Source organism: Papio anubis, chromosome 7 (genome assembly GCF_008728515.1).
Source record: "Papio anubis isolate 15944 chromosome 7, Panubis1.0, whole genome shotgun sequence".
NCBI classification, from domain to species: domain Eukaryota; kingdom Metazoa; phylum Chordata; class Mammalia; order Primates; family Cercopithecidae; genus Papio; species Papio anubis.
Genome location: NC_044982.1, coordinates 103,976,418 through 104,003,484, shown reverse-complemented (window position 1 = coordinate 104,003,484; position 27,067 = coordinate 103,976,418). Strand labels below are relative to the sequence as shown.

At 47.8% G+C, this 27,067-nt stretch overlaps 1 protein-coding gene and 1 long non-coding RNA gene across 14 annotated transcripts; one reads left to right on the top strand and one right to left on the bottom strand.

The window, feature by feature from the left end:
- The first annotated feature begins 560 nt into the window (after positions 1 to 560).
- WDR73 (WD repeat domain 73) lies at positions 561 to 11,874 on the top strand. The gene is made up of 8 exons (XM_003901334.3): positions 561 to 662; positions 1,260 to 1,327; positions 2,202 to 2,290; positions 6,358 to 6,446; positions 7,016 to 7,080; positions 8,610 to 8,774; positions 9,122 to 9,487; positions 11,224 to 11,874. Exons 1-8 carry the CDS (start codon positions 622 to 624, stop codon positions 11,457 to 11,459), a joined length of 1,119 nt encoding a protein of 372 aa, XP_003901383.2. The 5' UTR covers positions 561 to 621; the 3' UTR covers positions 11,460 to 11,874.
- On the bottom strand, positions 7,487 to 26,818 carry LOC101006542. Of its 13 annotated transcripts, XR_004185051.1 has the most exons (9): positions 25,912 to 26,818; positions 24,738 to 25,297; positions 22,904 to 23,229; positions 21,253 to 21,295; positions 20,041 to 20,129; positions 18,975 to 19,159; positions 16,105 to 16,212; positions 10,052 to 12,134; positions 7,487 to 9,736 (listed from the first exon to the last, which is right to left on the bottom strand). It is a non-coding gene; the product is annotated as an uncharacterized LOC101006542 (long non-coding RNA). The 13 variants fall into 13 exon arrangements; XR_004185054.1 differs by lacking the exon at positions 10,052 to 12,134 and having other exon boundaries at positions 9,166 to 9,265; positions 25,912 to 26,804; XR_004185059.1 differs by lacking the exon at positions 7,487 to 9,736 and having other exon boundaries at positions 11,230 to 12,134; positions 22,904 to 23,189; positions 25,912 to 26,805.
- Positions 26,819 to 27,067: the final 249 nt, after the last annotated feature.

Genomic DNA, 27,067 nt, shown 5'->3' with positions numbered 1-27,067 from the left:
ACTGCCGCAGGCAAGTGTCACTAGTTTCTTTGCTAGTAAAAGGGGGCTGCAGACACTACACTGCCGGGCTTGACTCAATCTTCCCGCCGGGCTTGGAGCGGAGCGCCGAGTTGGGATCCAGACCCTGCCGGCCGCCTACTCTCTTCTCTGGCCGTCAGTAGGGTTGCCAGCGTTAGCAAATAAAAATACTGCACACCCAGTTAAATTCGAATTTCAGATAAACATTAATTTTATCTAATAAAATGTACCAAATATTGCATGAACATACTCGTAGGAAAAAAATTATTCACCGTTTTTCTGAAATTCGAATTTAACCGGGCGGTCCTGTATTATTTCTGGCCTTGGAGCATTGATTGCCCCTCTCTTGGGCTGCAAACACCCGGCCCTAAAACGGGCGATCATTTGGTCCTCAAGGCCTGCTCGGAGCTGACAGCCGGGAAGTCCCGATTTCAGGTCACTTTCCCGTAGCTTTCGCAAAGAAAACCCGTAACCCACCCAGTCTGGTGCGCAGCTCTGCCTCTTGACCCCGCCCTTAACGGGAGGCCCTGCCCACATGTCGCGAGAGCCGCGCGGCCCCGAAGGCTCTGAAGCGGAAGTGAGACGCCGGAAGCGGCCGTTGCCATGGATCCTGAGGAGGACTGGCTGGTGGAATCCTTGCGCTTGTAAATCATGCGGGGCTGGGAGACGGGAGCTGGGCCCGAATCTGGCCTGGCGGGCGGATGGGTGCAGGTGGAGGCACGTTGGAGATCCTGGTGCACAGTGGGCCAGCTGTGGCCTCGGGGCTCTCGGCGGCGGAGGACTCCGCCTGGGCCTAGGCCCCCATCTTTAGGAAATGGCTCCTTCCTGCGTGCGTGTGTTGTGAGATTACTAGTAAGAGCCTGGCTTGTGAAGAAGCAGTGCCCAGTTAGTTTGCGCCAGCCTCTGAGTTCAGCTCAGAACACAAATGACCTCATTGATTCTCATGTCAGCCTTGGGAGTTCAGTTCTGAGTTCAGCTCAGAACACAGATGACCTCATTGATTCCTCATGTCAACCTTGGGAAATCTGGGTACCCTGGGAGGTCCACACATGAGGACAGAGGCTCAGGGACATCAACAGACTGGCCTGGTCCCAGAAACAGGGAGTAAAATGCGAAGCAAACTCGGTCCCACGTCTTCCTGACTCCAGAGCTTGGGCCACTGAACCATGCGGCTGCCATCTTGGAGTTATCTGAGCTGTGAAGTGCTGTGCATCGTGTGATTTTATGTCCCTTTTGTGCAGGTACGAGGATTTCTATGCATTCGACCTCTCAGGAGCCACTCGAGTCCTTGAATGGATTGATGACAAAGGTGGTATACCTTCCTGGCCCTGAAGGAGAGGGAATTTCACTCCTGAGCTGGGTTTCAGGAGCTAAGCCTAGAGGGACCCAACCCACTCTTCTGGGCACCTGAGAGTCACTTGTAGCAATTTGATGCCCCATCAGCACTAATATTCCTTTTATTAAGATCTTTGACCGGGAGCAGTGGTTCATGCCTGTAATCCCAGCATTTTGGGAGGCCGAGGTGGGCAGATCACCTGAGGTCAGGAGATCGAGACCAGTCTGGCCAACATGGTGAAACCCTGTCTCTACTAAAAATACAAAAATTAGCTGGGCGAGGTGGTGCACACCTGTGCACCACCAGCTACTGGGGAGGCTGAGGCAGGAGAATCACTTGAACCCAGGAGGTGGAGGTTGCAGTGAGCCAAGATCATGACACTGCATTCCAGTGTGGCTAACAGTGAGACTGTCTAAAAAAAAAAAAAAAAATCTTCAGGCTGGGCACTTCAGGAGGCTGAGGCAGCGGGCAGACTGCTTGATTCCAGGAGTTTGAGACCAACCTGAGCGAGGAAACCCTGTCTCTACAAAAATTACAAAAATTAGCCGAGCATGGTGGCCCACGCCTATAATTTCAGCTACTCCGAAGGCTGTGATGGGAGGATCACTTGAGCCTGGGAGGTTGAGGCTGCAGTGAGCTGTGATCAGACCACTGCACTCCAGCCTGGCTGACCCGGCGAGACCTTGTCTGAAAAAAAAAGAAAACCAGATACTCAATTCCTCCATACAAGGCTGCACACTGAAGGAATTTATCCTTACTTTGGGGGATTGGGTGGAGTTTATAGACCTATCCATGGTCTGCAGTCTTTCTAACAATTTGTCACAGCTACCTCTGCTTCTTTTTCCAGGAGTCTTTGTTGCTGGCTATGAAAGCCTGAAAAAGAATGAAATTCTTCATCTGAAATTACCGCTCAGACTTTCTGTAAAGGAAAACAAGGTAACTTGAAATATAAATGCTGAGTATGTCGACTTTTATTTATTTATTAAATATTTGTGGTGCTCCTGTTATCTACCAGGTATTGTCCTGGATACTGGAAAGACAGCAAGCGCTAGGCCTGCCCTTTTAGTCTAATAGAGGGAGGCAGATATGCACAGAGATCAATGCTGTAGAATGTCTCGTGGTTTACAGAGGGCTATCAGAGGAAGAGGTGGGTTATACTTTATCAGAAATAGATTTAGGGAGCGATTAAGGATATAGAGGGCAGTTGAAATGCTCAGAGTGGTTAAAGTCACCTAGTGAATGTGTGGTATGTAAGGAGTGAGGAGAATATAGTGAGGACAGAAACTCAGGGAACACATTTAAAGGATGAGTACAGGAAGATGAACCCCCAAAGAATACTAAGAAAGAATAGCCTCTGAGGTAGGGGAATCTCAGAAAAGGCCAATGTTTCTGAAGCCAAGAGAAGAGAACTTCTCAAGAAGAAAAGAGTTAGTAGCTGTCTAGAATTCCAATAAAATCATTCAGATGAGGAATTGAAGGCCAGGCACAGTGGCTCACGCCTGTAATCCCAGCACTTTGGGAGGCCGAAGTTGGGCGGATCACAAGGTCAGGAGTTCGGGACCACCCTGACCAACATGGTGAAACCCCATCTCTACTAAAAATACAAAAATTAGCCAGGTGTGGTGGCGTGTGCCTGTAATCACAGCTACTCAGGAGGCTGAGGCAGGAGAATCGCTTGAACCTGGGAGGTGGAGGTTGTAGTGAGCTGAGATCGTGCCATTGCACTCCAGCCTGGGCAGCAGAGCAAGACTCTATCTCAAAAACAAAACAAAAATCATTCAGATGAGGAATTGAAGAGTTCATTCATAAGACTGGCAATTGGGAAGCTCTTGGTGACCTCTGCTACAGGATTTTTGCTGGTGATGGTTAGGCCCAAAGACTAAAAATGAAGAGGAAGCAGAGTCAGGAAATGTAGGGAGGGAAGAAGCTAAAGCAGCAACTAGTTGGAAACACAGATCTGAGGGAAGGTTTCCTAAACACAGAGGCTTGAGCAGAGTTACAAGTTGTGGGAAAGTAACCCTCGAAGAGGGAGAGGGTGAAAATGAGGGAATATCACAGGGAACATGCTCCTGCTTCCAGGAATAGAAGATGAGGATAGATCAGGAGTCCAGGGGATGCTATTAGTCATCAGAGGACAAGGGAGGAGTGAGGCATACAGGCAGATGACCTTGTAGGGCCACGTAGGGGCAGGAATTGGAGTGTTTGCTCCTGAATTCCTTTTTGTTCGAGACAAGGGCTTGCTCTGTCACCCAGGCTGGAGTGCAGTGGTGCGATCCTGGCTCACTACAGCCTCAACCTCCCATGCTCAAGTGATCCTCCCGCCTCAGCCTCCCGAGTAGCTGGGACTACAGGCATGCACCACCATGCTTGGCGAATTGTTAAATTTTTTTGTAGAGATGAGGTCTCGCGATGTTGGCCAGGCTGGTCTCGAACACCTGGCTTCAAGTGATCCACCTGCCTCGGCCTCCCAAAGTGCTGGGATTACTGGCATGAGCCATCACTCCTGGCCCCACATTTCTTTTTTTTTTTTTTTTGAGACAGGATCTCACTCTGTCACCTAGGCTGTAGTGCAGTGGCGTGATCTCAGCTCACTGCAACGTCTGCCTCCTGGGCTCAAGCCATCCTCCCACTTCAGGATCCCAAGTAGTTGGGACCACAGGCATGTGCCACCACACCAGGTTAGCTTTTGTATTTTTTGGTAGAGACAGAGTCTTGCCAAGTTACCCAGGCTGGTCTCGAACTCCTGAGCTCAAGCAATCCTCCTGCCTCCCAAAGTGCTGGGATTGCAGGTGTGAACCACTGCACCTGGCCTTTTTTGTTTTGTTTTGTTTTTAAATTATTTAATGAAATAAGAAACAATCCGAGCGTGGTGGCTCATGCCTGTAATCCCAGCACTTTGGGAGCAGGAGACTGAGGTGGGCAGATCACTTGAGGCCAGAAGTTCAAGACCAGCCTGGCCAACATGGTGAAACGCCATCTCTATTAAAAATAAAAAAAATTCGGCCAGGCACGTGGCTCACGCCTGTAATCCCAACACTTTGGGAGGCTGAGGCGGGCGGATCATGAGGTCAGGAGTTTGAGACCAGCCTGGCCAATATGGTGAAACCCCATCTCTACTAATAATACAAAAATTAGCCGGGTATGGTGGCATGCCTGTAGTCCCAGCTACGCGGGAGGCTGAGGCAGAAGAATCGCTTGAACCCGGGAGGTGGAGGTTGCAGTGAGCCAAGATCACACCACTGCATCCAGCCTGGGTGACAGAGCGAGACTCCGTCTCAAAAAAAAAAAGAAAAAAAAAATTAGCTGGGTGTGGTGGTATATGCCTTTAATCCCAGCTACTCAAGGGTGGCTGAGGCACCAGAGAATCCCTTAAACCCAGGAGGCAGAGGTTGCAGTAACCTGAGATGGCGCCACTGCACTCCAGCCTAGGTAACAGAGTGACACTCTGTCTCACAAAAGTAAGTAAATAAATTTATCTTAGGGCATCACCATGGTATGAAGTTGGGTCGAATTGTTTAGAATAGAAGAGGCCGAGAGGCTAGACAAGGACATAGAAAAACACTGCTCAGCCTGGGAGAGGCTAGATCCCATGCAGATGTGGCCCAGTTTTTATCATAGCCTGAGGACCACCCTACCAGGGCCATTAGGAGTGCTGGCTAAAATGCATATTCCTAGCATACTTCCCAAACATACTGAATTAGAATCTCAAGAGAGAAAGCTCAGGAAAAATGCCAAGTTTGTAGATTGACATGGTGGCTCACGCCTATAATCCCAGCACTTTTTGAAGCTGAGGCGGCAGACTGCTTGATACCAGGAGTTCAAGTCCAGCCTGGACAACATGGCAAGTCTGTCTCTTCACAAAATTTAAAAAGTTAAAAAAGACCAGGCATGGTGGCTCATGCCTGTAATCTCAGCACTTTGGGAGGCTGAGGCAGGCGGATCACCTAAGGTTGGGAGCTCAAGACCAGCCTGGGCAACTTGGCGAAAACCCATCTCTACTAAAAATACAAAAATTAAATGGGTGTGGTGGTGCACACCTGTAGTCCCAGCTACTCAGGAGGCTGAGGCAGGAGAATAGCTTAAACTGGGGAGACGGAGGTTGCAGTGAGCTGAGATCACGCCACTGCCCTCCAGCCTGGGCTACAGAGTGACACTCTCTGTCTCAAAAAAAAGTTAAAAAAAAAAAAAAAAAGCCAAATTTGTACTCATAAAACCCAGAGGCTACAGAAGCTATCATCTTCCCCATCTCCAGTCAGGCTTGAGTCAGGGGTTCACCCAGACTGAGCCTCGCTGTGAGAAGTGATTTACGTCCCTGCTCACCACCAGGTTTGCCTTGTTTCTTCTATGGCCACCTCCTTTTCCCTTGCCTCTCGTTCCTTACATGGAGATAGTAGGGCTAGTGGCCAACAGTATGGACTTGGGCTAGAGAGACTTTGGTTCAAATTCACAACTTAATACCTGCATGACCTTAGAAAAGTGGCTGAAGCTCCTTGTGTCTTAATTGTGTCATTTGTACAATAGGGATAATTATAGTACCTATATCATAGGAGGTTGTAAGAATTAAATGTGATAAAGCCCTAAACACTGCGCCTGACACAGTGAACACTGATAAGTTGTCATTGTTAATTTTTATTGTTAGAGGAATCCACCTGGTTTCCAGCAGGAGAATGGAGGGAGAAATGGGGATGTGTCCACTGCTTTCTTTGATGAAGCTGTTAAGCTTCTCTGGCTTCTCTAGGAAGGCCTGGAGTATAATGCTTGTGCTGTAGTAAAAGGGGCTAGTGAAAGGCTAGAAGGGTTTTGGATGTGCAAAGGAAAAAGGAAGCTGTATGTGTAGGCAGCTGAGACCAACATTGCCAAATACCAGCACACCAACGCCCTATCACCAGCTGAGTGGCTTCCATGGCCTCCTGCCAGGCTGGGACCTGACTCCTCACTTAAGAGTTCCTCTGAAATGTTCATTTGAAGAACTGGCTCTGATTGGCTACTCCTTTGTATTGTAGGGCTTATTCCCAGAAAGAGATTTCAAAGTGCGCCATGGAGGATTTTCAGACAGGTCTATCTTTGATCTAAAGCACGTGCCACATACCAGGTATGGTCAATTCTGTGATCCAGACCATCCACGCAGGATGGGATGCCTGAGGGGTATTCTGCCTCCTCTTCTCCATTCCCACCCCCTCAGCACACGGGCACATGTGAGTACACAAGTGTGTGCACAGATACGCCCAGATTTAGAATACAAAGAAACCACTGCTGTGGCTTCATAGCCCCCCAGAACCCTTTGACTATTGTAAGAAACAGGTCTACCGGAGTTGCTCCAGGGAATAGAAACGGGACAGAAGGATGCTCTTCTGTTGCTCTTGGGTGATAATTGCTTAGTTGGGAGAGGCTAAGAGTCTCTGGGTCAGGTTGTGTTTGGCCCCATACTGGTGTTCTCTCTAGGTTACCATCATGACACATGGAAGCTTAGGCTCAGTCTCCCTAAAGTGGACTGAGCCTGCCTCTTATCTGTGAAGTGAGGGTGGTTGGCCTTGATGATCTTGCAGTAAGATTTCCTGATACGGGAAGTGGAGTCCCAAGCTAAGTGGGCTGGAGAGGGGAAGGGACCTGTGTGGATAAGCTCCCCATGGTCTGGACTGATTTTCTGTTTATTCTGAATAGATTGCTGGTGACTAGTGGCCTTCCAGGTTGTTATCTGCAGGTGTGGCAAGTTGCAGAGGACAGTGGTGAGTGAATTTGACTTGATGGGGTTTGGGGTTCTAGGAAAGTGTGACTCATACACCCCTGTCCCCTAATCTGAGCCAGTTAAGAAGTAGACTCAGGCTAGGGACAGTCTCATGCCTGTAATCCTAGCACTTTGGGAAGCTGAGCTGGGTGGATCACTTGAGTTCAGGAGTTCAAGACCACCCTGTACAACATGGTGAAACCCATTTCTATTACAAATAAAAAAAATTAGTCGGGCATGGTGGTGGGCACCTGTAATCCCAGCTACTGGGGAGGCTGAGGCAGGAGAATCGCTTGAACCTGGGAGGTGGAGATTGCAGTGAGCCGAGATCATGCCACTGCACTCCAGCCTGGGCAACAAGAGCAAAACTCTGTCTCCAAAAAAAAAAAAAGAAGTAGACTCAGAGCCAGGTGCAGTATCTACTTTAATGCAGACAAGATGAATTAGCAACCACATGACATCCAAGCCCCAAATGGAGCTTCCTATAACCTGCTCCTGGAATTGAGTTCATCCAGAGAACTACTGTCCCTAGGCAGGGGCAGTGGCAAGGGCAGAGCTAAGGCTGCTCAAGTGAGCTCACCTCTTTGGCAGCATTAAGCATATATTAAGAGAAGCCTCAGATGTAGAATACAGAGAGGAGAACCTGCCTGTTAACCTAGCGGGTGGAGACAACCAAATAAAAACTAATACTTGGCTGGGTGCGGTGACTCATGCCTGTAATCCCAGCACTTTGGGAGGCCGAGGTAGGTGGGTCGCCTGACCAGGAGTTTGAGCCCAGCCTGAGCAACATGGCGAAACCCCATCTCTACTAAAAATACAAAAAAATTAGCTGGGCATGAGGGTGCACATCTATAATTCCAGCTACTCGGGAGGCTGAGGCAGGAGAATTGCTGGAACCTGAGAGGTGGAGGCTGCAGTAAGCTGAGATTGTGCCACTGGACTCCAGCCTGGGCAACAGAGTGAGACTCTGTCTCAAAAAAACAAAAGAACCAAAACAAAACTTGACTCAAAGCCAAGGATGTTCCATTCAGTGTAAAAAAGATGTGGACTTTCTTGTCCACCTTACAAGACAATGACATCTATAACGTGACCTGTACTTGCTAGGCTTTAGCAAGTCACTCGAGGTCATGGAACACGTTTTTGAAGAAATAATATCAGTTCATGAATTCTGTACCTGTGACTTGTCGCTGAAGGTGTGACATCAGCAGCATGTTCATTCCTTTTCTTCTACCTGTTCTCCACAAAAATATAAAAAGCCAGAATTGCTTTTTGGGTTTTCAGATGGCATTATCTTCTATTTCCAAAAAACAGTTTATAAGACAAATAATAAAGAAATTGAAATGTTTCTGATGGTTTCAAAAATGTAAACATGAGTCAGAGTGGTTATGTCTCAACATCATCTCTTGCCAACCGGCAGCTCCTTTTCTTTCTTGACCTTCTAAATGTACAGGGGATGACAGCTGGCTGGCCTGTCATGTTTCAAACCTTCATTAAAGTTCTGGATTTTAGCCTCTTTTCGTTTTCCCCTAGATGTCATTAAAGCTGTCAGCACCATTGGTGTGCATGAGAAAGAGGAGAGTCTCTGGCCTAGGGTGGCTGTCTTCACCTCGATGGCACCTAGAGTCCTCCATGGGGCGAGACTCCGCAGTCTGCAGGTCGTTGATCTGGAATCCCGGAAGACCACGTACACCTCAGGTATTGTGGTACTTTGCCCCTTGCTGGCTGCTCCGGCCGGCATCACCCCCCAGCCCAACTCAGCCACTATGGAAACTGAGTTCAACCCTGTGTGCCAGGTGTTGGGGATACACGGTGAATAAGAGGTGAGCCCTGGCCTCAAAAGGCTCCCATGCTGGGGCAGGATTAGGCAGTCCCAGGGACCAGCACCCAACCAGCCGAGCAGACAATGGCAAGATGAGTGGGAAGGGAGATGTGATTTATTCTGCCTGGGACTGGTGGAAAGGGACCTGTGACCAGCCAGCCCTGCCAGATTGCCAGATCCATCTGCCTTCAGCTGCTTGTCTCCTTTGCTCTTGGTCTTCCAGATGTCAGTGACAGTGAGGAGCTGAGTAGCCTGCAGGTCCTAGATGCAGACACCTTTGCCTTCTGCTGTGCTTCGGGCCAGCTGGGGCTTGTTGACACCCGCCAGAAGTGGGCACCGTTGGAGAATCGCAGCCCTGGCCCTGGGTCTGGTGGAGAGAGATGGTGTGCCGAAGTTGGGAGCAGGGGCCAGGGCCCTGGGCCCAGCATTGCCAGCCTTGGCTCAGATGGGCGTCTTTGTCTTCTTGACCCCCGGGATCTCTGCCATCCTGTGAGCTCAGTCCAGTGCCCAGTATCCATACCTAGCCCTGACCCAGAGCTGCTACGAGTGACTTGGGCCCCAAGCCTGAAGAATTGCTTGGCCATCTCAGGTACTACCGAGCAGGATTTTGTCTGTTATCTGATCTCTTTCTTTCAGGGGACTGTTGCGTGCTCAGGAAGGAGCCTCCAGCAACATGATAAACCTGACTCCAGAAGTTAAAGTTGCTCACAGAGAAATTCGAACTCTCCACGTTCTTCAGTGGCAGGCCTTTTCCCCCACTGGCTACTAAACTTCCACACACTGGCAGCAGGCCTTTCCTAGCCTAGCAGGAATTCAGGTCTTAGGTTGGTGGAGGGGCCTGCAGACAGTAAGACACTGAGACAGACATAGGGCTGGGTCAGAAAGAAGAGGGGACAGTGGCTGACATGGTGAAACCCTGTCTCTACTAAAAATACAAAAAATTAGCTGGGCACGGTGGCGGGCGCCTGTAGTCCCAGCTACTCGGGAGGCTGAGGCAGGAGAATGGTGTGAACCCGGGAGGCGGAGCTTGCAGTGAGCTGAGATTGCGCCACGGCACTCCAGCCTGGGCGACAGAGAGAGACTCTGTCCCAAAAAGAAAAAAAAAAAAGAGAAGCGGGGACAGGACCTCAAGGGTACTTCTCAGCCTACTTACCTTTTGAAATGTAGCAAGCTGGCCAGGCGCGGTGGCTCACGCCTATAATCCCAGCACTTTGGGAGGTCGAGGCGGGTGGATCACAAGGTCAGGAGATCGAGACCATCCTGGCCAACATGGTGAAACCCTGTCTCTACTAAAATAAAAAAAATTAGCCAGGTGTGATGGTGCACACCTGTAGTCCCAGCTACTTGGGAGCCTGAGGCAGGGGAATGACTTGAACCCGGGAGTCGGAGGTTGCAGTCAGCTGAGATCACGCCACTGTGCTCCAGACTGGTGACAGAGCAACACTCTGCCTCAAAAAAAAAAAAAAGTAGTAAGCCAGTTAGGTCAGCAGGCTCCTGGGTCTGGTCTGGTGGCATCTAGTTGCTTGGGTACTTAATGTGGGTATCTAAAAGCCAACAGGAAGGATCTGTTGAGACAGGTGGGGGTTGAAAAAAATCATTGAGAGCAAGAAAGGATGATTAGAAATGCCAGGATCCAGAAAGAAGAGAAGAGCCAAGCTCAGGTAGAGGGGCTGGCTCTTCAGTAACAGGAAGATGGCAGGATGGGATGAATGTGCGTGCAGCTAGATTGTGCAGGGACGTGAGGGTATTTCTCTCCAAAGGCTTCTGTTTCCCTCACTGAGTAGGAGACAAGGCCATCTGCTGAGAGGGACCCAGAGGTAGGGGATTGGAATCTGGGGCAACTTGCAAAGGTTTGAAGAAGTCTCTTAAGCCTCAGTTTCCTGGGGAAAATAACAGTATCTGTGTCATACAGTTCTGAGGATTAAAAGAGGTAATACTTGTCCAGAATTAGCCTTCAAGCCTCATGCGTAACAGGTGCACAACGATGCCCATGGTTACATGCCCCAGGGAGTCATCAGCTGCCAACACTGAGGGCAGATGCTACTTGCCCATGGTTAACCTTTAAGTGCCTTGATTCCTCATCCAATAGCCTGTTTTGGTACCACAGAGCAAATTATTAAAAGTATTTTAGGGGCTGGGTGCAGTGGCTCATGCCTGTAATCCTAGCACCTTGGGAGGCTGAGATGGGAGGATTGTTTGAGGCCAGGAGTTCAAGACCAGCCTGGTCAACGTGGTGAAACCCCATCTCTATTAAAAAAAGAAAGAAAATTATTTTAAAATAAAATTAGGGATTCATTGTCAAGCCTCTCTTTTCTATATTCTCAGGTTTTGATGGTACAGTCCAGGTCTATGATGCCACATCTTGGAATGGAACGCAGAGCCAAGTAGAACCTCTCTTCACTCACAGAGGTCACGTCTTCCTAGATGGAAACGGGATGGACCCTGCTCCTTTGGTCACCACCCACACCTGGCACCCCTGCAGACCAAGGACTTTGTTATCAGCAACAAATGATGCCTCTTTGCATGTGTGGGATTGGGTGGACCTTTGTGCCCCCTGCTGACACCAGCATCTTTCCATCCAGGCCTCTAGAAAGGGGAGGAGCTGCTGTAGTAGCAAGGCTACTGATGTAGGACTCAAGTGACTGCCAGTCCCTGTTACCAGCTGTGTGGCCTTGGGCAAGTACACCAGTGTCACTTAGCCTCAGGTTCCTTATCTGTAAAATGAGGATAGTAAGAACTACCTCGTAGTGATATTGTGAAGGTTAGAAGAAATGCATGGGGTAACTACTTGGTAGCTACTGTTACATCTGGGAGTGTAAAATGGCAGTGTTTTGTCCCTGTCTTCACACTAGCATAGGGAGAATTGAAAGAGCTAACAAACATGCTTTGTGAATTTTTTTAAAGAAAAAAATGTAGAGGGGCCAATAAACATAAAAAAATCCCAGCCCTAGTAGCAATTAAGGAAATAGCAAAACAAGATTTCTGCTCGTCTTGAGTGGTTCTCATGGGTACACAGGTGCACTTTCCCACACTTGTCCCCCCAAGTGACTAGGTTCAAGGGACATTTGCTTTTGGTGGCCCCACAAACATTTCCTTTTGAGGGCCCATAGTGAATATTAAAGTGTGCTGGACATGGTGGCTCATACCTGTAATCCCAGCACTTTTGGAGGCTGAGGTGGGCAGATTGCTTGAGCTGAGGAGTAGACCAGCCTGGGCAACATAGCAAGATCCTGTCCCTTAAAAAAAAAAAAAAATTGGCTGGGCATGGTGGCTCATGCCTGTAATCCCAGCAATGTAGGCAGCCAAGAAAGGTGGATTACTTGAGTCCAAGAGTTCGAGACCAGACTGAGTAACATGGTGAAACCCTGTCTCTACTAAAAATAGAAAAATTAGCTGGGTGTGGTGGTGTGAGCCTGTAGTCCCAGCTACTCAAGAGGCTGAGGTGGGAGGATTGCCTGAGCCTGGCAGGTGGAGTTTGCAGTGAGCTGTGATCATGCCACTGTATTCCAGCCTGGGCAACAGAGTGAGACCCTGTCACATACACACACACACAATAGGTGATAAGGTTAAATAAGTTGTTCACTCTGTCAGCATCTATTAAGCCCTTCCCATGCGCAACACTAACTACATGCTAGAAATACATAAATGAGAGGCTTCCTAAGGTGGCTGAATTATTATTATTATTATTTTTTTTTTTTGTAGAAATGGAGTCTTGCTCTGTCGCCCAGGCTTGCGTGCAGTGGCGTGATCTCGGCTCACTGCAACCTCCACCTCCTGGGTTCAAGCAATTCTCCTGCCTTAGCTTCCCAAATAGCTGGGACTACAGGTGCACGCTGCCACACCCAGCTAATTTCTTTTGTATTTTAGTAGAGACAGGGTTTCACCGTGTTGCCCAGGCTGGTCTCAAACTCTTGAGCTCAGGCAATCCACCCACCTTGGCCTCCCAAAGTGCTAGGATAACAGGTGTGAGCCACCGTGCCCAGCCAAAGGTAATTCTTAAAGAAAAAAAGAATGTCATGCCACAGCCCATCAGTGACTTTTGACAGATATTTGGGTAAGTTCTTCTCTTTTCCAAAAACACGACTCATGACTTAATCATATTTCATGAATCTAATTGGTATACTCATTTGTAAATTGTGCTTTGTTTTGCAATTCTAGAAAGTTGTGGGAAAATAGTTTAAACACACAAAAAGAACCATTTTCAGAGGTAGAAACCGTGTTTCATTTATTTCTAAATCCCATTTGTTCTGTACATGAGTCCTTCCAGGGTCTCTGTTCGGCTCTTAGAGAGAGGCTCAAATCCACAGGAACCCGTTGGCCTACACGTAGACTCTTCCCCAGGATCTGGAGACCCCAGCCCTGAGGACACCTGAGCATAGACAGGAACTAGTGCGCTTGAAGAAGGTGATAGAGAGGTAAGCTCTCCAACTAGGACACTTCTTAATGCCATGGTTCCTAGTTACTGCTCTGGACATATACAGAAAAGGCTTTTTGTACTTCATTATTCTGGCTCACAACCTTCTAGACCCAGTCTCACATTTTTAGGATACAGTATGAGCTGTAAGGCTCTACTGCAAGCGCTGTTGCACATTTAAAGCAATCCTGCCACACAAATTCTACTTAGATTGAATTGTAAAATTGCTGGTTTTGTAGACCAAAACAGCAATCTTGTAAGGTTCAACCCAATACATTGAGAGGAGGAGTAAGTTATGGTTAAAAAGCCAACCTCTAGTGTTGGAACTATTCTCCTTTCCCTTCCTCCAAAGGATTAAGTATATAGAATGCTTTCCTCTCAATTGATGCCAAGTCAATCCTAAGAAAAGGCATCTGGGGAAATGTAGACATGTTCTGAGCCCCAGTCCTCTCAGAGAACAACAGAAGACCTTTATGATTTCCTTTAGTTAATAAACCCATGTCTAGCTGCCAGGTGCTTAGAACAAACAGCCCACAGCTGACCCAACCATCATTAACGTCATCAGTGCAGTAGTGCAGAGCCGCCTCTGTCCTTGAGGGAGGGTCTCAGAGACAAGAATCTCACCCCATTGCCAAACTGAAAGTTAAGGCACAGAATCACAGTGAAGACTCACTGAGATGGTGACATAATCAAATTCAGAAGTAGTCTCTGAAGACTCTGGAAACTGACTTGTCTCAACAGCACAAATAAGAAAACCCTGACTGCTATTTAATAAGCCAAGTGAGTGTTTAGTGAGAGAAAGAAAAGTCTGTCAGACTGAAATCTTAATTTTCTCTTTATCTCATGTGAGTGATGTGGTAGAGAATCAAGGGCAAGACAAACCCTTTCTTGGGATGGATTTCCTACTGTTTTCAGCCTCAATGCTTTAAAAACATTTCTTCTACATTTAGGGAACATTTAGAGTCTCCCATGTGGGTTCTCTGATGTGCACTAAAATGTGAACTATTGTTGAATCACCTCCCACATTCACTACATTCATAGGGGTTTTTTTCTTTTCTTTTTTTTTTGAGATGGAGTCTTGCTCTGTCACCAGGTTGGGATGCAGTGGTACGATCTCAGCTCACTGTAACCTACGACTTCCTGGTTCAAGCAATTCTCCTGCCTCAGCCTCCCAAGTAGCTGTAATTACAGGCACACACCACCATGTCCGGCTGATTTTTGTATTTTTGGTAGAGACGGGGTTTCACCATGTTGGTCAGAATGGTGTTAATCTCCTGACCTTGCAGTTCACCCACCTTGGCCTCCCGAAGTGCTGGGATTACAGGTGTGAGCCACCGCGCCCAGCCAGGGGTTTTCTCCTGTGTGAATTTGCTGCTGTATAATGAGACTTGAGCTCTGATTAAAGCTTTTCCCACATTCCCCGCATTTACAGGGTCTCCAGTGTGAATTCATAGGTGGGTAATGAGGTTTGAGTGGTCACTGAAACCTTTCCCACATTCCAGATAGGGTTTCTCTCCTGTGTGAAACCCTATGGTGGCTGGTGGGGGTGGAGCTTTCTGAACTTTTTTGCACACTCTGGGCACTGGAAGGGTTTCTCACCAGTGTGCATTCGCCAGTGTACACTGAGGTGTGAGCTACCGATGAAACTTTTTCCACACTCACTACACTTATGAGGTTTCTCTCCTGTATGGATTCTCTGGTGTGTAATGAGGCTTGAGCTCTGGGTAAAGCTCTTCCAGCACTCTCTACATTTGTAGGGCTTCTCCCCAGTGTGGATTCTCTAGTGTGCTGTAAGGTTAGAATGATCACTGAAGCCTTTCCCACATTCAAAGTACCCAGATTTATCAGATCCCTTAAATTCCAACAAAATGACAGCCCCACCAGGGAGGGGAAGGTCATCTTAAGGATGAGAAATTCATCCCTCTAATAATCTAAGGTTGACTCTAGTTTTAATTTGGGGTTTTCCATGTTTATTTTTTCTATTAACCAGGCTAAGTGATAATTAATTGTAGTTAAAATTCAGGTCAAGCATGGTGGTTCATGTCTGTAATCCCAGTACTTTGGGAGGCTGCGGTGGGAGGATGGCTTGAGTCCAGGAGGAGTTCGAGATCAGCCTGGGCAACATGGTGAGCCCCTGTCTCTAAAAAACAGAAAAGAAAAAGAAAAAGATTTTTATTAAAAAAACCTAAATAAATTCAAATAGAAATTTAAAGATAGATCAGGCACAGTGGCTCAGACCTGTAATCCCAGCACTTTGTGGGGGCCAAGGCGGGTGGATCACCTGAGGTTAGTAGTGCAAGACCAGCCTGGCCAACATGGTGAAACCCTGTCTCTACTAAAAATACAAAAATTAGACAGGCATGGTGGTGGCGCGCCTATAATCCCCGCTACTTGAGAGGGTGAGGCAGGAGAATTGCTTGAACCTGGGAGGTAAAGGCTGCAGTGAACCAAGATTGTGCCACTGCACTCCAGCCTGGGTGACAGAGTGAGACTCCGTCTCAAAAAAAAAAAAAGAAACAGAAATTTAAAGATAAAATCATAAACACTCACAATTCAGTTATACCTTTTTTCAAGGTAACTAAAGTTCAAACTTAGGGGAACAGGCTTTCCTGGGTGCCACCTGCTTCTCTGTTCTTTTCCCTACTCCTGTGCTTTCCACACCACAGAATAGTAAACTGGGAGCACTGAGCACCTGGTTCCCCTCTCAGCCCTTGCCCAGTGCTGGCTTGTCCGAGTTTAGAATCCCAGGGCTGACTTTGTTGGTGGAATGCTAGCTCCTACTCATTTCCCACCTGAACTGGACGTTTTCTGAATCTCCTTGAAGTCCTGGAGAACTTCATTCCAAAGCTCTTCACTTTTCTGCAGCCTTGTGACCCCATCTGGCTGGGGAACTGGAAGTCCTGCTCAAGGAAAAGCAGGAGGGGACATCATCATAATTATAATGATAATAATGAAAACTAACATTTGCCAAGTGCTAATACTGTGTCAGGATCCTCATAATAGCCCAAGGAGGTAGAAACCATCATATGTCCACTGTCCAGATGAGAAAATGGAGGCTAAGGGTGTTTAACGAGGTTGCCCAAGAACAACAAGCCTTTTAAATGGCAGACTGTTGTATATAATCTATGCAGTGTTCACATCTATGGAACACTTTATTTTAAATTATTTTAATAATAACATTATTATTTTTCAACTGAGTCTGGGTCTCACTCTGTTGCCTAGGCTGGAATGCAGTGGCATGATCACAGCTCACTGCAGCCTCCAACTCCCGGGCTCAAGTGATTCTCCTGCCCCAGCCTCCCGAGCAGCTGGGACTACAGGCATGCGCCACCATGCCTGGCTTATAGGGCACTTTAGATGGAAACAAATGACTGGAACTTTTAACTCCTACCTTTCTCTCCTCTGTTCCTGTAATGTTGTTACTAAAGGCAGGAAGGGAGACTCCTTGGCTATAGGCAGAGCAAGAGCCTCAAAGTGGTCTTTGTGAGCCACCCTGGACTACTGGTTCAGTAGAGGGTTGAGTCAAGCAATATTTGAGGACAGGATATAAATAGTATTCCCTTAAAGTTGCCACCAATTTTTCCCCCAATGAGGCCATTCCAGACCTAAATTAGTCATAGCAGAGCCAGGACAATAATCACATCTGATTCTGAGCCTGAATGCTTCCCACAGGACTGCATTGCTCCCACTGCTCTGAGGTCCACTGTGGGGGAGAGTTGCCACTGGGATTCTACCTCAAGGCCTGGGGACCAAGGCTCCAGGATTCTTCTTGAGACTCCACTACTTCATTACCATCCCACCACATCTTCTAGTGCTATGCCCTGGTTCCCTTTGGAATCCTCTCAATCCTGAAGGCGGCCTCCTACCACCTCTAAGGCATCAAAGGTGTTAGCAAGTGCCCAAGGACTCATCAGGGCATCCATCTCATCATAGAAGGCACTGGTGCCTGGTGTGTAGGTGCTCCTGGCTTTGCAGTAGTTGGTCAGGAGGTTTTTGAACCGATAGCAACATTGCTCCAGGGTTCACATGAAGCCATGCTCTTGTAGCTGCTCAGCCATAATCTGGTACACCTGGTGGTTTCGATGGCCGATGCGGAGTTTTTCATGGATCCAGGCCTCTGAGAATTCCCAGAAAAACCTTGGTTTCCTTGTATCCCCAGTGCACTTTTGCCACCTTCTCATCCTCCAGGGCCTGCCACTCCAGCTAGCTCCAGGTCTTGGCTTTCTCCAGATTAGCACCTGGCCAGACTTGACTCTCACCCCAGCCACTGAGCAGTCTTTCACATTCTCCTTTTCTCCAGAATGTGAAGATCTAGACTCTGCGGGTTTTCCTCCTACTCCATGTGGGAGTTCACTTTGGGCCTATGGATTGGAAAATCTGTTTGCAGGCACACAAAAGGGAGATGTAATGGTTTGGTAAATCTAATTCCAACCATTTTATGTGCCAGGGAGAAGAGAGAGTAATTTTTTTTTTTTTTTTTTTTGAGATAGAGTCTCGCTGTGACACCCAAGCTGGGGTGCAATGCACAATCTCGGCTCACTGCAACCTCCGTCTCCTGGATTCAAGCGATTCTCCAGCCTCAGCCTCTCGAGTAGCTGGGATTACAGGTACGCGATGTCATGCCTGGCTAATTTTTGTATTTTTAGTAGAGACAGGGTTTCACCATGTTGGCCAGGCTGGTCTTGAACTCCTGATCTTAGGTGTTCCGCCTGCCTCAGCCTCCCAAACTGCTGGGATTACAGGCATGAACCACCGGCCCAGCTGATAGTAATTTTTTTTTTTTAAAGTCTGAGGGGGTTCTTGGGAAAGCTCAGTGAAAAGAACAATTAGAAAAAAAATTCAGGCCCAAATGCACAACTATGTATCTGTGTTCACCTATCTTAAATAAAATTCAGACACATACCTAAACTGACCATCTCCCTAAAATGAGCTTTCCTTTCTGGGTCAAGAAACTCATCCTTGGTGAAACTGACTATGGTATTGGCTTTCTTTTAAGTAAGATTTGAGGAAAAAATAGATTTGAAACATTCAACCCAGGGGGAAAGGGTGGGAGCAAGGGGGTGAGGGATAAAAGAAAGACTGCACATTGGGGCCCCGCGGTGGCTCAGGCCTGTAATCCCCGCACTTTGAGAGGCTGAGGCAGGCAGATCACTTAAGATCAGGAGTTCAAGACCAGCCTGGCCAACCTGGTGAAACCCCATCTCTACTAAAAAAAAAATACAAAAATTAGCTGGGCGTGGTGGCACATCTCTGTAATCCCAGCTACTCAGGAGGCTGAAGCAGGAGAATCACTTGAACCCGGGAGGCAGACATTGCAGTGAGCCAAGATTGTACCACTCCACTCCAGCCTGGGTGATGGAGTGAGACTCAGTCTCAAATAAAAAGAAAAAAAAAAAGACTACACATTGGGTACAGACTTGATGGATAAAAAAGACTACCCTTGGGTGATGGGTGCACCAAAATCTCAGAAGTCACCACTGAACTTTTCCACGTACCCAAACATCACTTGTTCCCCAAAAACTACTGAAATAAAAGTTTAAAAAAAATAAATAAGAACAGACATAGGGGAAAAGAAAAAAAAATTCAACCTGAAAAAGGTCTGGAGTACAGAAACTCTATAGCTAACTTTGACTATGGGAAAAAAAAAAAAAGGCATTCTTACCCAGCATGACCTCATTTTCAGAATTCTGCCCAGTTATTTCTAGGTGGTTCTTCTGTCCAGATTCTGGATCCCTCCATGCTCCTAGGAGATATATACAGCCGAATCACCAGGTGTGGCTAACTCCTGAGGAAACATAACACTCCCTCTCAAACACGTGGCCTCGGAACAAAATGCCTCTCTAATGCCTGAGTCAGGGCAAGTGACAAAACAGAAGAAACGAAACAGTGATTATTTTAGCTCTTAAATGCAATAAAGGGGGCAGGAGGAGAGAGAGAAAAGAAACAAGCTGACATTTATTAAACACCTATACACTGAGCCAGAAGCTTCTCAGACTTGCCCAGAGTTACAGAGCGAGTCCAGGGTGTGGCTGGGAATTCAACTCAAGGCTATTGGACTCTGAAGCTTTTGGTTTTTGTTTTTTTTCCTCCACTACACAATACTGCATGCCATGTGAGCAATATCCCAACACAGAATGAAGTAACGAGTATCTTTAAGGCAAACAAGCACATCACTAGAATCTGATGATTTCAGGGTCAAAGAAAAGAATAATTTTAATGTAATCCCTCATTACCACAGCCGTGGCACTGGCCTCATATGGGTAAGGAGATTTGGGCAAACTTTTGCAGGCTGATGAAATTTTGGAGCCTAAATTTTAAATTTCTGGGCCTCCCTGCTGGGTAAAATTCTTTCGGAATTTCTGAGCGGCTTTAGTTGGTTGCAGGAGCCCCACTCTGGTAGTAAAAGGTGACCTGAAGGGGGTTGGGGGCTAGGGGAGGGAGAGCATTAGAAGAAATACCTAATGTAGACGATGGGTTGATGGGTGCAGCAAACCACCATGACACGTATATACCTACGTAACAAACCTGCACGTTCTGCACATGTACCCCAAAACTTAAAAGTATAATTAAAAATATAGAGAAAAATTTAAAAATATATAATCCGTAAAGACAAATGACTTAATAGTTTTCCCAAAAGGAGAAAACTGAGCTGTGCCTCAAGAGTTATATTTCTATTTAAAAAAAAGAGAGAGAAAAGGTGACCTGTATAAGAGAAATGGCTGACTCACCTGGGAGTTGCTCACTATCTCCTCGCCACCCTGCTCTTCTCTGCAGGAATTCTCAGAGCCAGAAGATCAGTGGTAACAACACACTTCAGCTGGGGGAAGAAAAAGGAGGCATTAGAGTACATGGCTCTTGGCTCCTATTGGGGACTAGCCCAACTGGGTTCAGACACAGAACAGCCTTTCCTCCTCCTCTTAGTATCTGCTTTGTCCTATCAAAGGAAGGTTGGTGAAAAACCAAAATGAAACATTTCTAAGATGAAAGTTTTAGGTCTTCCTCTCCATATCCATCTAGGTACTGACTGTCAGGGTTTTATGATTTTGTTTTTCAGGTTTTTTGTTTTTTGTGTTTTTTTTGAGACAGGGCCTCCCTTTGTCACCCAGGCTGGAGTGCAGTGGCACGATCTTGGCCTCAACCTCCTAGGCTCAGGTGATCCTCCCACTTCAGCCTTCCTGAGTAGCTGGGACTACAGGTGCCTGCCATCATGCCCAGCTAATTTTTTTTTTTTTTTTGTATTTTCAGAGCAGACGGAGTTTCACCATATTGCCCAGGTTCATCTCGAACTCCTGGGCTCAAGCAATCCACCCACCTCGGCTTCCAAAGTACTGGAATTACAAGCACGAGCCACCACAACTGGCCTTGTTTTTCAGTTTTGATAAACACCTGAGTCATCTAAATTGGTTTGGGGACACTGAACTGTTTTAAGGATTACTGCACCTTAGTTTAACCCTACCCTTTGCCCTTCCCACCAACTAGACCTAAAATCTGTCTCCAACTGTAACCTACTGGGACCAGTAATCTCTGACTCACATAAGGAAATGTGCCACAGGCTCCCCTATGTTATTTTACAAAACATGCCAACCGAGGTCCTTCTTCACTTTGGAGGTGCCCATTTAGGATCTCAGAGATTCATGCAGTCAGCCTGAGCTCCACATACCAATCTTCCAAGTAGAAGGGAGCTGTACCTTCTACCCCACTTTCTGCACTCAGAGAGTACTTCTATGCCCTCCCCACGGAAGGGTACTTCCTTCTTCCCCACGCTGCTACTACTTCTTTTTTTTTTTTAATCTGATTTTGGACTTTTTTTTTCTTCTAAGCTAAACATCTTTCAGTACAGGTAAGAAGGCTGGCATCACATCTGGGAAATGCCTTAACAGACCCCTGAGGAGTTACTGCACATTAAGTTGGTAACAACACACTTCGGTTTCAATGCGTACATAATCTCCCCTTGATGCTCTTCAGTAGAGACGAGGTTCTTGTCTGTAGATCAAATAAATCACAGTATTAGGAAAAAACATAACAGCAAATTTGGAAGTATAATCAATTTAAGGAGAAGCAAAGGAAAAGACTTAGTAATGGGGCATTATTGTCTACACCTAGAGGATACATTATCTGAAAGCTTAAGAAAGCCCTTATCTTAGGAACCTGAAGCTGAGGATAATCTCAAGTTCACTTAGTGCCAGTCACTTTAGTTTTTAAAAAAATTTAACTTAAACCCCAGCCTAGGCAACATGGCGAAACCCAATCTCTACTAAAAATACAAAAATTAGCCAGGCATGGTGGTGTGTGCCTACAGTCCCAGCTAGTTGTGAGGCTGAGGTGGGAGGATTGCTTGAACCTGGGAGGCAGGGGTTGTAGTGAGCCAAGAATGCACCACTGCACTCCAGCCTGGGTAACAGAGCAAGACTCTGAAAAAAAAAAAAAAAATTACCTCTTCTTATTGTGTCTTTTTCCTTGTAAGACATTAACTAAAAGTTATTGGTAGTAAATGGTGACCGTTTTACAATTGGGTTTCATTACTGACAAAGTCAAAACAAGCAGTAGGCCAAGCGCGGTGGCTCAAGCCTGTAATCCCAGCACTTTGAGAGGCCGAGACGGGCGGATCACGAGGTCAGGAGATCCAGACCATCCTGGCTAACACGGTGAAACCCCTGTCTCTACTGAAAAAAAAATACAAAAAAGTAGCCGAGCGAGGTGGCGGGCGCCTGTAGTCCCAGCTACTCGGGGAGGCAGAGTTTGCAGTGAGCTGAGATCCCGCCACTGCACTCTAGCCTGGGCGACAGAGCAAGACTCTGTCTCAAAAAAAAAAAAACAAGCAGTAATCTTTAAGAGTTCAAATTAGTGTAAGATAGAAAGGACTACAAAACAATCTGATTTTTCAGTTGTAATTAAAGTGCTCCTTTTCTTATTTTAAGTAAAATAAAATTAATAATCAGTCACTGGCAACAATCATTATTAAGAGGTCTTTTAGGGCAAAATTTAATAGTACAAAGAGGTTTACAAAAATAGATCGATGTTATTTTGAGGAATACTGTAATTTTTTTCTCAATTCAGTTTTGATAAATTATACCTAATCATAGAAAAATGATCCCAATTCGAACTTGATATAAAAAAAAAAAGGAGAGATGAAATTAACTCAGCTAGGTAACAGATCTGGCAAAATATAAGAATGAAAAAAATTGTACGCAGGGCACTTATTTCATATCCAGAGGTAAAAACATTTTCAATTAGTAGCCTATCTTCTTCCTGTAAGCAATCACAGATTCTAAGTTGATCATGCAGTACAAAGCCACAGCAGTCAAAACCTTCTGTTTGATGCAACACACAAAGTTGTTTGTTTCCTTATTAAAATGCGAACTGGTTGTCTATTTTTCTTTATCCCATTTATTCGTATTCACAAATTAACAAATAGCGTCAACAATTATTGTAGGTGAAGTGGGGTATTGCTGGATCAAAGGCTCTATAAGACGTCTTTACTGACTGAATCTGAAGGTTTATTGAGTTCAACCCTCACACCTTTTCACCTGTTAGATATTTTACTTTAGCTCGTGCTTTCTCATGTGCATCAAAATACCAGTTATTGCGTACCTTGTTGTACTTCATGAGGGTTGCGACGGTCAGACCAGAAAAACAGCAGTCTATCAAAGTTGGGTTCAATGTCAGCAAACTAGGCTTTGCCTCCGTGACCGAGGACACCCTCGCTGCCCTGGCACACTAACTTGTACTTCTTCCAGTCCTGAGGCTGGTGCTCCTTGCAGCAGTAGGAAGGGCGGCTGTAGAGCAGCAGGTTCTCCATCTTCCCCCACAGCTCGCAGTACCGCCAGTCTCGTTCGGCTTGCGGGCCCGCAGCTGTCATTGGCCATGGCGAAGGCAGCTGAGCAGGAGAGGTGGCGGCCCGACGGCCTCGTCCGAGGCTGGGGAGCGGGGAGAGAGATAGGGGCCGTTACTGCGCCATGTACCTGCTACCCTTGGCTCAGGGAGGCCGGCACCCAGCGCCCTCGGCCCAGCCGCTTCCGAGTCCTAGGCTCCCGCGCAGCGCCGGCGGCCGCCTCAGCGCCTCATCGCCACCGTGGGTTGAGAGAACGCGGCCTGTGCGGCGAACCGCAACCTGGGCTTGGGCGCGCGGGCCTGGGGTGCGCAAGACCGGGCCTGGGGTGCGCAAGACCGGTCCCCTCGGCCACCTCAGCGTCCCAGGTGGTCCGGCCCAGGCTGTGGAGGAGTGCAGGGCAAGCAAGCGCAGCTCGCTCCACGCATTCTGCACGTACACACCATGGCCCCGCTGCGATCAGGGCGTGCGGCGCACGTGGGCCAACACTGCTACTTTCTTACCACCCTTGTGGACAGGCTGGAGTTCTACTTTGGGGCTGTGCTTCAACTGTTCCTCTGGTTCTGGCTGTGAACTTCTTCACTATTGCCTGAAACAGGCAGTTCTGTCTGTGCTTGCTTCGGACGGATGTTTAGAGAACTCAGTACTGATCTTGAGGGCTCCTTCTCCTTTGAGAGCACATCCTGTCCCTCCTCAAGGGGTGGAAGTGGTCAAAATTCTGTAGGGACTAAAACTTAAACATCCCAAACATAAAAAAGCAGAGGAAAGGCTGGGCGTAGTGGCTCATGCCTGTAATCCCAACACTTTGGGAGGCCAAGGCGGGTGGATCACAAGGTCAGGAGTTTGAGGCCAGCCTGGCCAATATGGTGAAACCCTGTCTCTACAAAAATACAAAAATTAGCCGGGCGTGGTGGTGGGCGCCTGTAGTCCCAACTACTTGGGAGGCTGTGGCAGAAGAATGGTGTGAACCCAGGAGGTGGAGGTTGCAGTGACCCGAGATCACACCACTGCACTCCAGCCTGGGTGACAGAGCCAGACTCCATCTCCCAAAAAAAAAAAAAAAAAAAAAGGCAGAGGAAAAAGCCAGTCTTATGCAAAAGCCTGCAACAGCAGTAAAGAGGGTGGACATGTGGAAGGCTTTATGGAGATAAAGCCATGGACCACTGCATCCTGGCCACCTAGCTCTCTGGGGACTGCTCCTACCTGCCTTGCCAACCCCTAGGCAAAAAAACATAGGATAATTCAGGTGTTTTGCAATAGGCTCAATAATGTCGATAAAGGCCACTGAAGCCGCTTGCCTCTAGCTGGCTGCTGCAGAATGAGAGCTGTTCTCCAAAAAGAGATCCCTGTCATATGTGCTCCTCCCTGATCAGAGTGAGGCTCATGCCATTTTAAGCAATTTTCTTATTTAATGGCAGGGACGGACACTCAGAGCAGCCAGTGTTGTGCATTCTCTGAAGAGTCAGCCTCAACTTGGAAGGAAAGTTGCAGCTACCATGACCACGAAATAAGCAAATTCCAGTTTAACACAAATAGTGAAGTACTACACATCGCCCACACTGCTAGCAACCCAAGGCAGCTCTGCCTCTCACATACCTCTATTTTAACTGCTCAGAACTATGTTTTTATATTTCACTTCCAGCCTCTGTCTTCCAGGTTCTTTCTGCAAGTCTTTCACCAGGGCCACTGCCTCCTCTCCACTCTCTGGATGCTGCTGTGGGACCCAGACCTGGATCTCCTGGGGAAGGACAGTCAGCAACTGTTCTAGGACCAGCAACTCCAGGATCTGCTCTTTTGTACTTCTCTAGCCTTAGCCACTGACAACAGAGCTTCCGGAGCTGGAGGAGGGCCTCTCGGGGTCCTGATGCTTCTTGGTAATGGAAATGCCAAAAGCTCTGGCAGGATGTCTCCGGTCCAGAGTAATTCCCTTGAAGGGAAATTTCCTACTCCCAGTGGGAATCTTCTTCCAGTTTAACTGTTTGGAGATCTTGTACTGAAGGAGTCTGGATTTGTTGGTCCACAGCTACAGCCATTGTTCAGGTCAGAGAAGAGCCTTGCAACTGCACTCTGAAGCTCAAACATCTTCTATCACCTCACTGGGAAACCATCTCAGAACTCCCACTTAGAAGCCACTAAATGGAACTTCTCTTGAAATTCTAGAGTCAAGAGACATACATTACAAAGTGAACTCTAGTAAAAATCTCAAGTGTTAGCCCAGCCGGCTTGAGGTGAAGAAGAGAGCCTTCCTGTCCCCGCCCTGCTGCATGCCCTGGTGCCTGTGGAGTCACTGGTGGGGTGGCAGTTCCCCAAGTTTGATAAGAGGAGTCAAGGGCTAGTGATCTGGTTGAAAAGTAGAGGAGCTTGAAGCTGTGTTTGCATAGCAATTAATTTAAAGCTGAGAAAACGCCAATTATCCACTGACGAATGTGGGTGGGCTGACGGAGATTATATATGCGACAATAAACTGCCCACCCTCCCAAGCCACTGGTCTTCAGAACTACAGGGTGTTGCATAGCAAATGTCTAGTACCAGTCAGACTCACACAGGTAGTCGCACCTTGAAGAGCAGCTTCGGGGTGGAGCCGTCTCTAAATGTCAGCGATTCAAATACTCCAACCGCTCAACTACCCTCGCCTCTGGCTGGATTCTCAGCCTTGGGCGCACCGTTCAGGATTTCTCAGCGCTGACATCCTAATTCTAGCCCAGACTGGGACATTTACCCTGGTTAAGGTTGCAAGCTTTAAGAGAAAGGATAATAAACATAGACTCACGGGATAGTACAGTTGGAGAGTTAAGAGATACTCTGGCTTGAACTCCCTTAAGAGCTGAGGCAATCATGGCTTAGAGACCTCAAGGGACTTGTTCAAGGTCACGTAGCTGGTTTAAGGCAGGAAAATGAACAGTGGCTCAATCCTTCGACTGCAGACTGGGTGACTTACACTGGGAGGTTACTCTGCTCCGCGGGCGACTTTCTCTGCAATCTTTACGGGGCAAACGCGGGCCCCGCGGCCAGGGGCGCCTCGGCGGCTACAGGGCCAGCGTCGTCCCTCCAGGCTCAGCGGGCAGCGGGAATAGGGCGCCACCAGCACAAGGGGCGTATCCTGCCTCCGGGTCAGATCGCGGGGACTCGGGGCCAGGGCTGGAGGCCGCCGGACCCTGGCTCGAGGCCCAGGCCCGAGGTGAGAGCTACTCCCGCCCGCCGAGGCCCTAAGAATACGGACGACTCGGCCCCCGTGACATGTTCTCCTCGGGGACGCAACGTTCCCACACGACACTAAGGCCCTAAACACGGATGTTGGGATAACCACTGAGCAGCGGAAGCGGAAAGACTCCGTGTTCTCCGGAACTACATTTCTCAGAGGCCGCCGCCCGAAGACAAACAGCAGCATTAACCAATAAAATGTGAGGATACCTCAGGCGCCTATTCGTTTCAGACGAATCATTGATGACAGGTGGGACTTTTCTAACAAGCCGGATAAGTGGGGCGGAGTCGCGAACCGCAGCCACAACTCGAGCACCTGGGGAGGGTCTGGGTCCTGCCTTCCAGGGGAAGTGGAGCCCTCTCGCCCTGCGCAGCCCTGGTGGTAATGAGCGAGAGGGCTCTTTACAAAGTTTTTTGTTTTGTTTTGTTTTTTATTTTTTTTTATTTTTTGAGACGGAGTCTGGCTCTGTCGCCCAGGCTAGAGTGCAGTGGCGCGATCTCGGCTCACTGCAACCTCCGCTTCCCGGGTTCAAGCAATTCTCTGCTTCAGCCTCTTGAGTAGCTGGGATTACAAGGCGCCCGCCACCACTCCCGGCTTTTGTGTTTTTAGTAGAGATGGGGTTGCACTGTTTTGGCCGGGCTGGTCTTGAGCTCCTGACCTCGTGACCCACCCGCCTTGGCCTCCCAAAGTGCTGGAATTACAGGCGTGAGACCCCGCGCCCGGC